This window comes from Vanessa tameamea, chromosome 23 (assembly GCF_037043105.1).
Source record: "Vanessa tameamea isolate UH-Manoa-2023 chromosome 23, ilVanTame1 primary haplotype, whole genome shotgun sequence".
NCBI lineage: Eukaryota > Metazoa > Arthropoda > Insecta > Lepidoptera > Nymphalidae > Vanessa > Vanessa tameamea.
Window position 1 is genome coordinate 7,775,040 of NC_087331.1, and position 18,670 is coordinate 7,793,709.

The 18,670-nt window shown below is 33.7% G+C and overlaps 2 protein-coding genes across 4 annotated transcripts in view; one reads left to right on the forward strand and one right to left on the reverse strand.

Annotated features, from left to right (window-relative positions):
• LOC113397777 (phenoloxidase-activating enzyme-like) overlaps nt 1-18,395 on the forward strand; it is a 67,989-nt gene extending 49,594 nt beyond the window's left edge. The window contains exons 2-9 of one of the 2 annotated variants that reach the window (XM_064218635.1): nt 796-864; nt 12,400-12,560; nt 12,810-12,967; nt 13,894-14,045; nt 16,018-16,186; nt 16,486-16,691; nt 17,697-17,848; nt 18,086-18,395. In XM_064218635.1, the coding sequence (XP_064074705.1) occupies nt 804-864; nt 12,400-12,560; nt 12,810-12,967; nt 13,894-14,045; nt 16,018-16,186; nt 16,486-16,691; nt 17,697-17,848; nt 18,086-18,343 (1,317 nt within the window). In that variant the 5' untranslated portion in view covers nt 796-803 and the 3' untranslated portion in view covers nt 18,344-18,395. Of the gene's footprint in view, nt 1-697; nt 865-12,399; nt 12,561-12,809; nt 12,968-13,893; nt 14,046-16,017; nt 16,187-16,485; nt 16,692-17,696; nt 17,849-18,085 lie in introns of those variants that run through there. The other variant, XM_026636232.2, reaches the window with a different exon arrangement.
• Nucleotides 1-18,670, reverse strand: part of Mim (missing-in-metastasis) — a 201,281-nt gene that overhangs the window by 80,441 nt on the left and 102,170 nt on the right. The gene's annotated exons all lie outside the window — the stretch shown is intronic.

Sequence of the window (18,670 nt, forward strand, 5' to 3'; positions counted from 1 at the left end):
GGATATTTCCTTGTGATATTGAATACATATACGGAAACAATCACAAATTGTCAAAAAACTCGCCGAGTTTCTGTCGCCGGTACTCCTCAGGCTATTTTCTTTTCCAAACCGGTGGTAGTGATTAATTTGACAAAAAAAAAGTAAATGGAAAGCTTCTATATTGAATAAAGGAATTTAATTCGATCTATCAAACCGTATAACATTTTCACCTTAAAAATTAATAATATATAATATTCATATGTGTGTCAATTTTCTAGTGAATCGGTTAAAAGACACCGAACTCTAGCATTGGAAACATTACTAACATTAATTTTATATACGAGATTAGAAATGAATCAAATGTATTGAGTCATTATGATATCTGAAATTATCATTATTTTAAAGAAATTCTCCATTTAAAAATACTACCAATAATGGTTAGTCAATTAGCCCAGCGAAAGTAGCAAAATATAATAAAGACGGGTCGAGTAACTTTTGAAAACATCCGCGTACATACAAAGTTCAATATTAAAGTCGGCGACGGAACCCTTTCTGTTCCTTAAAATGGTAACGAGTAATTAAGATGACACAAATGTATCAGCATGAACGATAAGAAACCAAAAATGTCTAAAACAAAAATAAACAGGCCACATCAAGACTCGACTAAGATATCGTTGAATTGCATAAAACATACCCGCTCGTAGCGAACAAAGCAACGTAACCGAATCTCGTCAAGTCAGGAACCAGTGGCCAGTACACATTGAACGTTCGCAAAGGCGAGTCGCGTCGTTCGTTCGGTCATGACGTTATAGTTTTATATTAAGATGACGCCTCTATCGATAGTTTCGTTTGTAGTTTTTTTACACGTGTGCCGCGTACAAGGACGTAAGTTGAAATGTTTTGTTTTTAGTGCCATTTTTTCACGATTAAGAGTGAACATCTTACGATTATCATACGTGACATATGACTCTGAGATGTTTATGTTTTGCGGTGTCTTGATAAATGTTTATTTATCAAGTTGTAAGTCCAGTGTAATAGTATTTATCAAGACTTAAACTAGTCATACGCCACAACACCGAATTAATTACGACAATTGATAAATAAAAATAAATTAGTTACCTAATAAAACATGATATGCATTTATGTATGACTTTGAAGATCTTGAGACACAAACTTAAGGAAAACAAACAAATCATTCAACGGTCGAAATCTAACGTCGTTCATAATAAAAACTGGTATTTAATAAAAATATTTCCGTGCAAATTATAACAGTTTATCGTGCGGTTCTATATTTAAAATCGAAACAATTATTTTTAAAGGCAATACGTCTAAATACAAAAAAAAATAAAAAATCTTAATAAACACGTGATATGAGTAAAGTCATCAATTAATACTAAACCGACTTGACTTATTGTTTAAAATTGTCACGATTCATACGATAAGAAAAAAAACATTATTAACATAAAATAATTAAAAAAAAGCATTTTAATGATCATCTAATTTATTTCCAACAAACTTAATGTTATTTATTTGTTTAGTTATTTATTAATATTAGAATTTCCAACAAAAATATTTTATTTATATACTTAATGAACTTTCAATTACAGGCAAAGACCAAGTTCAATTGAAATTGGTCTTATAATTATGATATATGGATTTATAAAAATTAAATCTACATTTTTATAATAACGTATACCGAATATTTAGTATAGATTTCTGCCGCCAAGCAGCATTTGTCGGTATTGCTATTTTTTTGGTAGAAGTGTTCAGTGAGCCGACACAAAGGACATAACATCTCAGTTTTCGAGGTTGGTGGCGTTTTGACGGTTAATATATAAGGAAGGTTAATATTTATTACAGCGTCTTGGCCGGTGGTTAGCACTTGCCATTGTGACAATTTGCTAGTCCACCTTCCTGAATAAAAAAAAAATTAAAACATATGAGCATTGAATTAGATGTACAAAATCTGTAAACTTATTTAGTTGGACTCGTTTCTACGCTGATAAATAAAGTTTAATTTAAATTACACACTCATCGGTAGCCAAGGCCAGCCATCAAGGAATCACCGATCCGATTAGTTAATCCTACTTTGATCGCCGTTTCAGAAACTAGAGCTTAAACTCGCTTTCCTTTTATCAAATTAAATCAAAAAATCTTTTTTTGGACATACACATTTTACAGATCATAGAAATTTTAAACATTATTATCTCCCTTCTACGAGAAAGATGCACAAAATTATATATGTTTTCATTATCATATAGTATATATGATAATGAAAACATATATAATTTATACAAATAACCACGTTTTATTTAAATGAACATCTGTTAAAGACTTATATGTTTGCTCACGAGTCACGATTGATAGAATTAATTTTATTTAAATAGTATGGTATATAAATATAATATTTCAGTAATACTTGGGGTTATTTAAAGGAATAAAAACTTTTAACAGTTTTAAAGCCCTTAACGTTAACTATTAACGATAAATTTGTTAGTTTAGTTATTTAATTTAATTCTGTTAAGTGAAAATTCAAAACTCTTCACACGAGTAGGATCATGCCTACTTGTATAAAGTATTATATATTTTGATTTTAAATGATAAACTTATAAGCTATATAGCTGCACCTAGTTTGAAGTCTTGGAGGCAAACTCCGATAGAGTTGAGAAATTATCAGAAATAACCCGCGGTGTATGAAGGGTTGCAATGTATATCACAGTCAAGGAGTTTAATTAAACCTTTTACTAAGGCAAGTAAAAATGCTAAGCTGTTAAATGATTGTCTTATTAAGCTGGCCGCCAGCGACATATTCATGAGCCTCGGAAATCGCATAAGTCGTTAGTCCTGCACTTGAACTCTCTGTCATAATTACCGTATTCTCGAATTATGAGATTAAATTACAAAAATATTTTGTAATTTTGAGATCGAATAAAAATTGCACTTGTATTTGAGCAGTTCTTGATATATTTTTTTTGATAGACGATCAACAAATCGGTATTGTGATAGCCTATCCCTAGATTTACTTTTATATTTTTTCTCTTTTCATTTACTCTAGCTCAATCAATCTCCAGATACAGTTCAATCTAAAGTATATTTTTTTGGACATACTATTTTAATTAATTTGAGTGATACCTATACAACCGCCTTGCGCAAAACCTCTACCGTGTTAAATGATCTAATTTGTTGTTGTTGTTGATTTTTGTGATTTTATTTCACTATTAATTAGTTAATAGAATTTATTCGCATTTAATTATTGATTTTAAAATGTTAATAACATATAATTAGCACGATAAGGTCAACAGGATGTCTGTTTGTAAACCATGACCATTTTATATATTTCAATAATTAGTTCAAATATATGATATCCAAACTGCGGAGGTGTATACAAAAAGTAGCGAGAGATCATTATATACCGGCTATTATTATGAGATACGACGTAAAAAAACATCAAATCGTAGTATAATCGAACAGTTTTAATACTTTATTCCACTGTTGAATCACGTTTTTAAAAAATAGTTATCGACTTAAAAGTACTTTATCGAGCTATTTTGGAACGGTTAACGGTGTCGCTGTTATAATTGTCACCAACAATTATTCGACATCGTATTTGTTGACAACTTTAAGTAATTATGTACCGATATTTTTTTCATCAAACTCAAGACAAAATTAGAATAGTTATCTAAATTACTTTGTGTAAACACAGCGTTAGGCAACATTGCTGAATCGATAAACCATGTTTAATTAATACTTAGGAAAATCTACGTATCTTCTATGCCGGACTACTAAAAAACCCAATGCGTTCTTCAATACTTATAGGGATCACGAGGTCCGAATGGTACGTCAAGACAATAACAAATATTAATTAATTTCTGTCAATATTAAATGCAGAACGTGAGTTGAAACTGTCATTTCTTATACTTAACTTTAGTTCATATTGTTGTATACTTTGGAGTGTTACTAATCTTTTATGATAATTCATATAGCAGGTACGTACTGGAGTTAGTAGTTTGAAGCACTTTTTGGAGCCGGGAGAGAATTAGAACTTCGCGATTCAAATTCCACCTAACATTTATACTGTATCCACATAATAAATAAGAATATGTAATAACCCATAGACAATGGCACTGTAAGAAATATAAACCATTCCTTACATCACCAATGCTAAAGCAACCTTGGGAGCTAAGATGTTATGTCTCTTGTGCCTGTGGTTACACTGGCTCACTCACCCTTCAAACCGGAACACAACAATATTAAGTATTGTTGTTTGGCGGTAGAATAACTGATGTGTGCACGGTACCTACCCAAACTGCCCTGCCATCAAGTAAAACCACCACTAATAGATATTCTATATACTACTACTACATAAAAGGGATTCCTTCTGCTAACAAGACATAGATCGGGATACCTCGTCTGAATGGCTCATTCGTAATTAAAAATTCGTTGTGGTGTTGTAGCAGACTTACAAATAAATACAAACAAGCAGGAAGCAAGCCTGACCTCCAAGGAAGGGCATTGACATATACATTTAACGCCTAACACCTGACAACCAACCCCTGGAACGCGAGCGAAGCCACGCCAATTAGTTAAATATACATACATTTCACTTAAGACCATTTTAATCGCTGGCAAAACCGATTACGTAATCATAACGATAGCTATAACTAACGACAATTGAAATAATTAAAAGTCATCAACAAACAAAGGCTTATCAAATGATAGTAATTAAAAAGCTGTAAACTCTGTGATTATATCTAATAGCTAAGGCGATTTCGATGATTTGTAATAATACATATTTCTTAAAAACATATTACTATAACGACATTTACTGATAAAACTAAATTAGAAAAATGATAACGATTAAATTGTATGTTACATAACTACTGGCTATTACTTATGTAGCCTGTGATTGACAGGTTCAAAAACAAACATAGGTACAACATTTGACATCGAATAGAGGCGATTTCATTGGTCGAGAGCTTGAATAAAAAAATATATGATATTCATTATGAATTTGCGTAATAATGACGTTTTGTATGTCGACGAAACTGTTATTGAAACTTTGGAAGTGAAATGAAGTGAAAAAGTGTACCACCCTCAGGTCGTCTTATAGTTTCGGAAAAAAGTGGCTGTGACATACGGCCGGACAGACAGACAGACATGACGAATCTATAAGGGTTCCGTTTATTGCCATTTGGCTACGGAACCCTAAAAATTGACATGGACAAGTTTATTTGAGAAAAAAATATATAATATCTTTCATCGGCTATTTGGTTCACGAGGAATAATAAGAACCTTCATGTTTTACAAACTCTCTAATTTAGTTAAAATATATTCACCGAAGCTGTTCAGCAGTAACCACCTTAAATATACTTATGTGCTTGTATTTAATTAACACAAGTATATATAAAAATAAATTAGCGCTAAAGCTCAACTACAGAGCTCTCTGGTTCTTTCCAGTATAATCTACATTGCTTACCTTTAATACGATAAGAAATATTTTGCTTTCAACTAATATAGTTCTAATTATACTTTTGTGCGAAATTATATCGAAGATAAAACTATAGAAGATAAAATGCCCCTGAACTTCATTCATTAACACTTTCACGGTGACAATACATAAGTAATTTAGATATTCTTCATCTCCATCGTCTAGAGTAATTCTAATTGAAATCCAGAGTGGATCGAGAGATAGGAGTCCTAGTGGAAAACGAGGCAAGCAACATTGAACACATGCTCTGCGGTCCGAAAACACTGAGGCAACATGCACATGTCGGATGTCATTCGGTCACGTGTCCATCACAACAGAGCAGCGTAGCAGTGTATCAGAATAAAGAAATAAACTTCGAACCCTCCAATTAAGAGAGGAACTTGACAAAAACACCATTTTATTTACATTAGTAATTAAAATATATTAAAATTCAATTTTAGATATCCTTAACATTCTATTCTATGTGACTGTACAACGATTACGACATCTTCAAAGGCGGAAGTCTATTAAATCGGACGTCATTTCTTATTAAACAATAAATTAAAAGTTTAAAACCTTTTTAAAAACAAGCGTTTGTTTAGACGCAAAAAGAAAAAAACTAAACTTTTACACTAAAACTAAAAGTTTTGTGTGTTAATTTATAACGTCATTTCACATTTAACACAACTTATTTGATATAAAAACTAATTTGAATAAGAGCTTATTTTAAAAAAGGTTTACTACTTTTTACTCATAAACTCGCATACGTATTCTCAGTAAGACCTTTCATTCGATACCCATATTATAACTAGCAAGCAGTAAAAACTTACTCCGGCATATTGTTTTACAGTGACATCACTTTATTTTTTGACTTGTTCTCATCAAGCCCTTCCATATGACACAAATATTGTAGGAATCAATTAAAACAAATAATCCGCCATCTTTGGTGTTCCGCCACGCACGATTTAGAATGACATCACACAATTGACCATGAATTGTCATCCAAACTGATCGTGTATACAAAATTTCAGCGCAATTGGTTAAAGATATCTACATCTAAATTGAGTTGCAATATTCCACCCGTACATAATTACATTGCAAGTTAAATAAAAGCTTGTAAAAACACATAGCGTCATACCCATGAAAAGCAAAGAGATATCGCGTATCAAACATACGACGTTTAAACAATGATTTATCAGCAGTAAAAAACCCAGTGAACCCAACGAACACAACAGAAATAATATAAACTATACATGTATCATTGAGCGTTGAGATTAGTTTTGTGGGTAGATCGAACGTTATATACCACAGTCGACTACAATTCCTAGTATTTTATCATAGCTTTTTGTTTGAATTTCGTGACCGACGCAGTTGGAAAGAATCGTGAGGAAAATTGGTTGTGGTTCTTTATATTATTTATGGCGGGAATGCAAACGTGCACTAAGCAGTCGCTTATAAGATATTAGCACCCATACAAAATATGCCCTACACTGTTATAGATCTATTCACTAACGAAGACAGATTTTATCGGTGTGCATTAGTACGAGTGACGCACCTGCTTACTAAAATGTCTTGGTGTGCGTGACATGATTCGTGTAAAAATAAAAAAAGCAAAAAAAATATACAAATTCATTTATATTCGTTAATCTAAAAAAAAAACTATTCTATAATTGTAATGATAATAAAATTATATATTTATTAAATATGAGATTTGAAAAAATCCGCTGAGTATCATTCGCCATTACTTCTTAGGTCCGAGGTGTTTTTTTTTTTCTAACTACAGACACAAGGGTCATAACATCTTAGTTTTCAACGTTGGTGGCGCGGTGGCGATGTAAGGAATATTTCTTACAGCGCCATCGTCTATGGGTGATGATGTGATCAGGTGGCCATTTGCTTGTCCGCCAACTTAAATCATAGGAAAAAAGTGTTTATTTCCGAACTAGTTATAGATTTTTTACAGTCATTAAACAAGTGCAAGCAAGCCTCTACATTGAATGAAATATTTGAATTTATACACGGCAATAATTTAACTCAGAGTCATCGTGAGACAGATCTATAAGAGGTTATAGCTAAAATAACTTTATACTCAATTAAGCCCCGTGACATCACGATTAAAGTGTCTTGGGTGATCCGGAGTACTTATGCTATAAGTCTAACATATAACATAACATAATCAGCCTGTAAATTTCCCAATGCTGGGCTAAGGCCTCCTCTCCCGTTGAGGAGAAGGTATGGAGCATATTCCACCACGCTGCTCCAATGCGGGTTGGTGGAATACACATGTGGCAGAATTTCGTTGAAATTAGACACATGCAGGTTTCCTCACGATGTTTTCCTTCACCGCCGAGCACGAGATGAATTATAAACACAAATTAAGCACATGAAAATTCAGTGGTGCCTGCCTGGGTTTGAACCCGAAATCATCGGTTAAGATGCACGCGTTCTAACCACTGGGCCATCTCGGCTCAGTCTAAGTAATATAAGTCTAATATAAGTCATAATTAACGGAATTTACAGCAATATTACAAAGACATAAACGTATATTACTTATTGAGATAATTGCATGGATAAAATGAGTTTGTTGATAATAATCTATACTAATATATAAAGCGGAAGAGTTTGTTTGTTTGTTTGTTTAAACGCGCTAATCTCAGGAACTACTGGTCCGATTTGAAAAATTCTTTTTTTGTTGAATAGTCCATTTATAGAGGAAGGCTTTAGGCTATATAACATTACGCTGCGACCAATAGGAGCGCAGCGACAGTGAGAAATGTTGCAAAAACGGGGAAAATTATTCACATTTATGGACTTTCGATGCGTGCGCAACATAAACGTTTTAAGTTACTCAAAAAATGTGTATGAAAGATATATTCCTCTTTTAATAATAAAAAAAAAGTCCGTGACACTATATGTCTATTTGTTAAGAGTGTGCTAGCAGGCGGGGCGCGGCGGCGGCTGAGGGGGAGGCGGGTCAGCCCCGCCGCCGCGCTCGCCACTCTCACCCGCGGGTGTAGTTCTGCGAAGTAGCAATGCACATAACGACTTAAAAAAATTAACATTCTTAATAGTTAAATTATTTATCAAAATTAGGTTTTGTTATCAGCTTATTTGCTCATTATTTTTTATCGTTTAAAATCGATTACATTTAAATCATAATCTGCTGTAGTTTTAACTTACGATATAAGATAAAATTTCAATGAACATTCCTTCGTACTTTGCAAGTAAACAATTCAAACGTTTCACGGTATAAATAAGGTATAAAAATTACATTACACACGTAAAAAAGTTCAAAATGGCGAGCGATACTTTCACCGATGCAGATTAATCATCACTGAGAAAATAAATTATGCAAATAAGCAAATAGGTGAATATCGATTAAAATGACTACACAAATAAATTAGTAGTTCAATATTTCAAGTAAATTCTATTACGTTCAAGCATATTCAACACGGTTGTACTATAATCACCTTATGGAATAATAACACCAAAGGAGAAACAATCTAAACTTCTTATTGTTCGGTTTGTTTATCTTATTACGTTTAAGTTAATATTGTTTGTTTTCAACCGACTTCAAAAAGGAGGAGGTTATCAATTCGTCTGTATTTTTTTGTTTTTTATATGTTTGTTACCTCATAACTTTTCACTGGATTTTGATAATTTTTTTTTGTTTGAAAGGTAGTGCTTCCCGTGGGGTCCCATTTTAATTTTATCCTGTTACGATGATGGTATCCCTATGAAAACGATATAAGTCTTAAATGTGCATTATGTATGTGCGCGATAAATAGGTGAATAACTCAAAATTGTGCCAACCAATTTTAATGATCCTTTTTTTATTATAAAGGACAATAATTTTATCTATAATATATTATCGTAATAACTTTGCTGACTTTTAAATAGTCTAAATATTTTTAATTTCATTTTACATAGTTTAAATCTAAAAAATATTGTAATCATTGTTTGTTATTCATAGGTTTGTGTTAAGTTAGATTTAAAGTGGGTAGGTACATACTTATCTCCCTGCGTGGAAACACAGAACGTACCTACATATTGGTAAGTAGAATAAGTTACTTGATTATTAAGTTGTAGAATAATAAGCAATTATTTTTTACTTTTTAGAGCATATTATTTTTTTTCTCTTTTGAAGTCGGTTTTTTTTTTTGTCAAAATTTTTGTTTATTAGAAGTGGTTGTCATCTGCATAATTATTCTGATTTGGTTAGGTTTTTGTTTATTAAAACATATATGGTTTTTTTATTACGATAAAATATCGAAATAAAAAAAAAAATTAAATAACCTTTATAATACTTTTTTTTTTCAATACAGATTTCATTATATTATCGGGTACTTAATTATTTACCATATGTTTGTTTTTATTGATTACAAGATACGTTTTGGTTTAAATTTAATACCTACATTTTTTTTATCTTTTTCGTCACTATAATGCCTAGAAAAAGAACTAACCTTTCTCGGCAGACTGCTAATGCAAAGCGTCTGCGGCTTTTGCGTAGCAATGAAACAACTGAAGACAATACGCAGAGGTTAGCTAATCAAAGAACGGTCAGTGAACAACATCTTGCTAGGGAATCGAGCGTTGAACGTTCACAGAGGTTAGCCTTACAAAATTTCCGAACTTCGGTGAATCGACAACGGGAATCAAATCATCCTTATATTTTGCCAGCCATCTTACCCCTTATAGTTATGGAATAAATTTCGCAATGATTTATGTGAAGATATATTAAACAGAATGCGTAATGAAAATCAGGATATAACATTAACCTATACTGATAACGTATACAATGATAGACTTATCTTAATTGAAGATAAAATTCATGAAATTTCAGATAAATCATTGACTGATTTTGGGCTTCCTGCATCAAAAAGGAATAATTCACATAATAATTTAGATCCTTTAGAAGTAGCACTACGGAAGCCGTATGATGTAAATGAATTAAATGAGTATATTACTGAAAATGAACCAAAATTAGTTAATGACCAGGTGACGGCGTACAATCGTGTTATGTGCAGTATTCGTTTTAACGAAGGAAAAATATTTTTTTTGGATGCTCCAGGTGGAACTGGAAAGCCTTTTATTACTAATTTCATATTAGCAAAAGTAAGGTCTCAGGGAAAAATAGCCTTGGCAGTTGCGTCGTCAGGAATTGCGGCAACTTTATTAGCAGGTGGACGCACAGCTCATTCCACTTTTAAACTGCCTCTAACTGTTTCTTTACAAAAAGATAGCGTGTGCTCTATTCGCAAAAATGGCCCTCTGGGTAAAGTTTTACAAGACGTTTCTTTAATTATCTGGGACGAATGTACCATGATCCATAGAGCTCATGTAGAGGCTCTAGATAGAACTCTCAGAGATATTAGAAGTTGTGATAAAATTATGGGTGGGATTACCATTATGTTTTCTGGGGATTTTCGACAAACTTTACCGGTAATTTTAAGAGGAACTAGAGCAGACATTGTAAGGTCTTGCCTTAAAAGTTCACCGTTATGGAAATTTGTCCATACCTTAAAACTATCTACGAATATGAGAGCACATTTGGGGGGAGGAAGTACAAATTTTCCTTCAAAGTTACTTTTAATAGGAGATGGAAAAGTACCTCATTCTGAAAATAAAATTGAAATTGATCGCGATTTAGGAGAAAAAGTGACTAGCATAGAGGATTTAATATCAAAAGTTTACCCTAATATCGTCGAAATAGAAAATAAAGATTACCAATGGATGTGTCAAAGGGCAATATTGGCGGCGAGAAATAGTAGCGTTGACGAAATTAACGACCTAATTTTAACCAAACTTCCAGGCGATATAACTACCTACACATCTATTGATAATGTAATGGATCAAGAAGATGCAGCCATTACCCACAAGAGTTTCTCAATTCTTTAAACCCGAGCGGCCTTCCACCACATTCCCTGAAGTTAAAAATAGGTGCTGCGATAATTTTCCCGCCTTCAAGTAAAATTCCTTCGCAATAACGTGATCGTTGCAACAGTTTTGAATGGTCCGGCAGTTGGTCAAACAGTGCTTATACCTCGCATCCCAATGATTCCGAATGATTTACCTTTTAATTTTAAAAGAATTCAATTTCCCATTAAGTTATCTTTTGCCGTAACCATTAATAAATCACAGGGCCAAACATTTAAACACGTAGGAATCTATTTACGTCAAGACTGCTTTTCACACGGCCAACTATATGTCGCGTTGTCAAGATCGGGTTGCGGGCAAAATCAGTATGTTCTTCTACCACAAGAAAAAAAAACTAAAAATATAATCTACGCTGAAGTACTGTAAAACATATTATTAAATCTTATTGACGATTATAATAACAAAAACCAACGTGAGCAATCAAACGATAATCATGATAGTGTTTCCGACAACTACGCGAACGAAGTCGCGGGCACAGCTAGTCATATATATTATGGTAATATATATATATATATATATATGGTATAAGAAACATTTCATTACTATCCGTTATGTACGTAAAACGTGAAAGCGTAACAAATATACATACTCGCCTTTATATTCATAGTATTCTTATTAGAACTAATCTATACTAATATTATAAACTCGAAAGTAACTCTGATGTTTCGTCTTCACGATTAAATCGCTGAACTGATTCAGATGAAATTTGTTGCGGAGATAGTTAGTCCAGAGGTAGGATAGGCTCTTTTTTTTAACTCACCACTGGAGGGGATGAAATTAGATTGTCCGTTTGTGTGCTATAGGTAAAGTTTTATACATTTCGTTCGGGTGAAGCCGCAGATTCAAATAGTTTTATTTATATAAAATAAATAAAGTAATACGAAAGCCAAATGAAATATGACTAAAGCGTTAAAAAGTATCTCAAAAAGTCACGAACGAAAACATCTGGGGAGAGAGAAATAAAAATATATTCTCATTTGAAAATAATAAACTACAAAAACATTAATTATTTACAGAGTCGCAATGCACGACGCCGACAGGCCGAAACGGGAAGTGCATAGCAGTACTCGAATGCCCATCGCTGATGGCGTTAATACAGAAACCAGATAGGACCAATGAGGACTTAAAACTGTTAAGAGAATCCCACTGTGGGTTCAATGAACAAAATTTTCCAAAGGTAAAGAAATCCCTAATTACAAACTTATTATCTGTATGTATAAAATAACCTGTCCTGACTGACGGATTCATCATCGCCGAGGGTATAATATTAAAGTTAGAGCCATGAAATTTGGTGAGTAGGATCGTTTTATAGAGTTGATTAAGGCCCCATTAAGGAAGGGATTTTGGAAATTCTCCAGACTTATTAGTGAACTTACTGGTACCTACTTGGTTAAATTAGTAATGGCTTTCATTTTATTCATTTCAGATATGCTGTGAGACTGTCTTGGAAGAGGTTGATAGTACATGCTTCACTCCAGATGCAAAAATTGGAACGTGTATCAGTTTGCACTCGTGCCCAGCAATGAAAAACTTTTTAAACCCGCCACTCTCAACGGAAAAATTGACATTCATACAAAACTCTAGGTATTAAACGAAAATACATGCAAATCAGTGGACATGAACTTTCTTTGTAAAGTATTACTTGATTAAGTAAATCACTTAATCGCTTTTTGCACACTTGACTTGGTGGGCATCATCCCTTCGTCTCATATTCTACAGTCAAACAGTAGTACTTGAAGCACATTGCACAAAACGAACTCCCAAAGAAATTTCTCTTGTACGCTCATTGAAGAATGAGCGTGACCTTCAGTGAAAATAATTTCTTAGAATTGTTTTACATGCTAGATTATTATCGGTTATAATCGGGCGCATCGACCAATGACGCGCCAGTATTTTATTCCCTTAGAGTTCGAGTCGTGAAATGGACTACACATTTTTAGTTTAAAGTGAACATAACCTCTTAGTTTCGGAATTTGTTAGCGCATTTGTGATGTAAGCAATGGTAAACATTTCTTATAGCGCCACTGGTTACAAGTTATGATGACCACCTACCATCAGGTGCCCTATTTGCCAATCCACCTAATTACAAATAAAAAAATCATTATCCATAGTAGCAGTTCATAATAAGATGCAAAGGCTCGATAAAATCATAATATAAAAATAAAAAGCACTACTATTTTAACTATTTGATGCCCTTTGACTATTTGATACATATTATAGTGCTCAAATTTGACTATAATATGTCAACCTACATTTAATCCAATGAGATAGGGAAAGTAACACGAGCTCAGGAATGAGTTCAGGTGCAGAACAACAGCCATGATTCCTGAAGCACGGGAAACTAAATACTGCAAGCTGTGCTACTCCCAAACACCATACTAAGTGAGGATTTCGCGACAAAATATAAACCAATATTTTTTTATTTCATAAATTGATCCATGGACCTCGGAGTCTGCGGTTTCAGCCATGCTAGCTACTATAACTTTAATAATTAACTTGTGCATTAACAGGTGCGAAGGTCCAGATAAGTACAGCGTGTGTTGCGGACCCGAAATCAACATCATAACGAGCCCACAAAAAAATTGCATGCCCTCTGCAGCACCTCCCGACCCTCGCACTGAATGCTGTGGTCTCGACAGCTCGACCGGGAACAAAATTTTTGGTAAATAAAAATGATATATAGCGAGACCAGTCAAACACATATTGGAGAACTGAATATATCTGAAACGTTTCAACCAGAATTACAAGTTTAACATCGCATATATACATTTAGAAACGTGGAAATTACAAGACTCATATAAGTAAAACGAATCGTTTCTTGATTAAAATGAAGTCTACAGCCGGTTTCAGTCATCGATATTTCGTTCTGTCACCAGATAACTCAGTTATTTCTATAGATACAGACATAAAGACTGACCATTAGCATAGCACGAGAAACAAATTAACAATGCCAATATTACGGACTAAAGTGACTGACATATTCATTGAAACGTATGCTTTCCAATAAATATGAGAAACAACTCATAAGACACCTTAGAGCTTAACCTTGATTTGAATGATAATATTAACGTAACTTCAATACAAATTCAATATTGTAACACATAAAGCAGACGGACCTTTTGTTGATGTACAGGTAGGTAGGTAGGTAGGGCGGGCAAATAGGTCACTTGATGGTAAATGATCACCAAAGCCCATAGACATTGGCGCTGTAAGAAATATTAACCATTCCTTACATGAGCCAATGCGCCTCCAGCCTTTGGAGTTCAGATGTTATGTCCACACAACTATATTAAGTTGCTGTTTGGCTGTAGTGGTTCTTACTTAGACAGCTTGCACGAAACCCTGTCAACTTTAATATTTCAATGTGCTTGGGAGCGCTCAGCTTATGTTTAGAGCATGAGACATGTAACAATGTATATCTGGTAGCCTGCTTCTTTTAATGTTTTTTTTAATGTAATAATCAAACGTATTTCCTTAAAGATTTACACGTGACGTCTGGTTATTATAAATTATTTAATTATACGAGTATCAACAATGAACTCAAGATACAATGAACGTTTATTTCTCAGTAATTTTTTTTATAATTACGAGCTCGACGCGTGCTTTTCCACGCGACCTAAAATTGCAATCCATTGCTTCATAATGCTGATTAAAATAACAATATCCACAAAGCATACAATTTGAGATTTGTAGCAATTTTAGGTGGTAATGTGTGGATAAAGGTACACGATAAAGAGTTTAAAATGTCATAACTTTAATAACTTACAAACCAAAAGTCCGATTGATTTTATTATTAAGCATTCATTTAATAAAAAACGGCCAGTTAGGACATTTACCATGTCAAAAATATAAAATCCACCCCATAACTCATACATATATATGTACTTTTTTTATTATTCTATTGTTTAAGAAATTCGGCAACTCTTTTTTGGTCGTAGCTCCAAGAAATGGAAATCTCTACTAGCCCACGTATTCCCCTCCTCTTCTTATAACCTGGTTTCCTTCAAGCGAGACATAAAGAGATATCTTGCGGGCCGGCGCCGCATGGCGAGTTCATTCTCGTAGACTGTGCAGTACATCTTCGCGTTTGGACTCCACTACCACTTAACATCAGGTGGAGTGGAGTCATATGTCTGCTCCGTGTATATATAAAAAAGGAAAAAAATCTAACCGATATTCTGTTTCTCACAAACCTTTCACCGTTGAGTCACGGTTGAACCTTGGGACTTTTTGGCGTAATACGGCAACGTCTTTTGATTTAAAAATTAAAAAAAAAGTAAAATTACTTTAACAAAAAAATAATAGACAAAGGATGGTGCGAAAAAATTTAAAAATATTTTTTTTATACGTTCTTTAAAATGTTCGTAAGTTAATGATGTAATAGTGATATACCATGAGGGGAATACCCATCATAGTATATTTTAACATGAATTCTATATTCGTTAATATTTTGACGACGCTCGTATAAGTAGGTACTCTTTAACTGATTCATTTTGACGTATCCGCGTATCTCAAACTTTATAACACTCTTAATTCAGATTGCTATTTATCGATATAAATAGGTGAATAAATATATAATGATATTGTTTCTTTTTACACAGTATTTGATTTTCAAACTTTATACTAATTTCCAGGTGGAAATGAGACAGCAATAGACCAATATCCCTGGTTGACGATTCTGGAATACCGCGGTATTAAAGATAATAAGATCAAATTGCTCTGCGGTGGAGCTTTAATTAGTAGCAAATATGTTTTGACGGCTGGTCACTGTGTTGCTGGACAAGTGTTGAGAATTGGTACACCGTAAGTGGATTTATATATCTTGTATCAGTGATGAGTCGAATACTCTTACAGTTTTTACTTTGTTCCAGTTAGTTATTAAAATATGATTATATTTTTATATGCAGAAAATTTATTAATCATTGAAACATTGAATTCAAAATCAATAAAATCCAAATTCCCGCATTTTCTCATCTCTAACTACTGTGGACTAAAGTTCTATTAATATTGGATGAAATATTGGATTAATGTTTATGAAAAACACTGTAAAAAGTCAACACTAGTGTCGTGGGACACCCTGTAACGACTGTAATCTTTTTCAGTGTAAACGTTCGTCTCGGTGAATACGACACTGCTAGCTATGATAAGGACTGCGTTGAAGTTGAAGGCGGCGGACAAGACTGTAATGAACCAGTAATGATAATTCCAATTGAAAAAGTCATACCGCACAAAGATTACAATCCCGAATCAGCGCTTAAACGACACGACATTGCATTACTTAGGTTAACAGATGCAGCTCCGTATACTGGTAAGAATGTTGAATCTACTTCATTAAACAGAATTATTGTTCGGACAGATAACCCAATCTCAACCGATGGGAGTAGGATTTTTTCCTTGGAACATCCAAAATCTATGTAAGCACCTTTAACACCTGTATGTTGTCGTCGCAAACGAGCAGGAGGCTCTTCTGATGTAAAGTGACTACCGCATCCCATGGTTATCTGTAACACCCGTTGTTTGTTGTTGGCTTGCAGTTGCGTTGCTGACTTTTAAGGAGTATTCGTCGGTCAGGCATGCGGCTGACACTAAATAAATGGGATACGGATAAGGGTGTGACGATATTAATATAATTGAAAGTAATTTGGATTTATAAATAAAATATATCTACAAATGTGGTCACTTCATAAGTCAAGCTAGCTTTAGCTTACTTTATGAAATATTAGATAATTTTGTAGCACTACATATTATAAAACAAAGCGAGTGTAGCCTCTACACCCGAACAGACGCGTGTGGAGGCTACACGCGTCTGTTCGGGTGAATGCGATCGACCAGAAATAACTAACGAATGTATTTTAATACGGTATTCACCAATAGATACAGTCATTCGTGAGGATTGGTAAGGTGTATAATGCATAAAGACTTTGAATACATTGACTGATATTTAACTATAAGTGTTGAAGAATCGGAAAAAATGAAGTCGCAGAAACCAATAGATTTCGATGTTCATGTTTTATTTGTACACTTATACCACCCGTTCGAAGCCGGGATGGGTACGTCATAAATTGAATTAAATTAGATTTTTTTATAATATTAATAATATTTTAATTTAGTTATTTAAAGCAACAGCCTGACCTTTAACTGCGTTCAATTCGCCGTTATCATCATTATTTTCGAACTAGGAAAGTTTTCGTAAGATATATTCGCTAGAGTAAATTACACAAATGAAAATGACATCGGGTTCTTAAACTTAATAGTCTTAAGAGTGTTGACCACGTACATTTATTCCAACTATTAACATATTAATCTCATCTAGATTTCATCCGGCCTATATGTCTACCAATCAGCGATATCATGCAGACTACATCACCTCACATGTTATTCGTCGCTGGATGGGGCGCTATCAGCGATATGAAGAGTTTCAGCAACGTTAAACTCCACGTAGAACTACCATACAAACCTTTAAAGGTAACGTACCTTTGCTCAATACTTAAGATTCGTTTAAATGAAAAAAAGAAACGTTTTAATAACATTTTCTTGGTATCTTTATTTATTAAGAATTATCTTTATTGTCTGATCAGAGCCACCCGCTGAGTCCAACTAGGATCACCAGGGATCAAATCAAATAAACACAAAAAACATCAAAGTCGGTCGATCATCAGAATCGGTGATAATTTCATTAATATTAACTAAATTTATTAACAGGAATGTCAACCATCTTACGAAGTTCCGGGTCGTAAAGTGAAATTATGGAATGGCCAAATCTGTGCCGGCGGTGTTGAGGGCAAGGACTCGTGCAAGGGGGACTCGGGAGGGCCCCTGATGTTTGACACCGGGAGGATATACCAGGTAGTTGGGATTGTGAGTTTCGGTCCTACGCCGTGTGGCATAGAGTCTGTTCCCGGGGTATATACCAAAGTTTACGAGTACCTACCCTGGATACGGAGGCAAATGAAACCTTAATTAATAGCATAGTACAATATTATTATAGTAATTAAAATTTGATATGTTTATAGTTAAAGTGTTTTTCTATGTCTCCCATTCATACACTGTAAAGCCGTCGTTCTTTATTTTTATTTACACTACATCCACGCTTACAGTTGCCCGTGCCTTTTATCACTTTTTGGTTTTAACTAGGTGTGGCGGTTTACAGGTGAAAGACATGGCCCACACAGACTGGTTTTTTTTTCTTAATTTTTTTAATTGTTATATATTAATTATTATAATTTATTTATTTATTTTTATGTCTTTGTTTCATATACATTTACTAATTTTCAACAGACATGGATT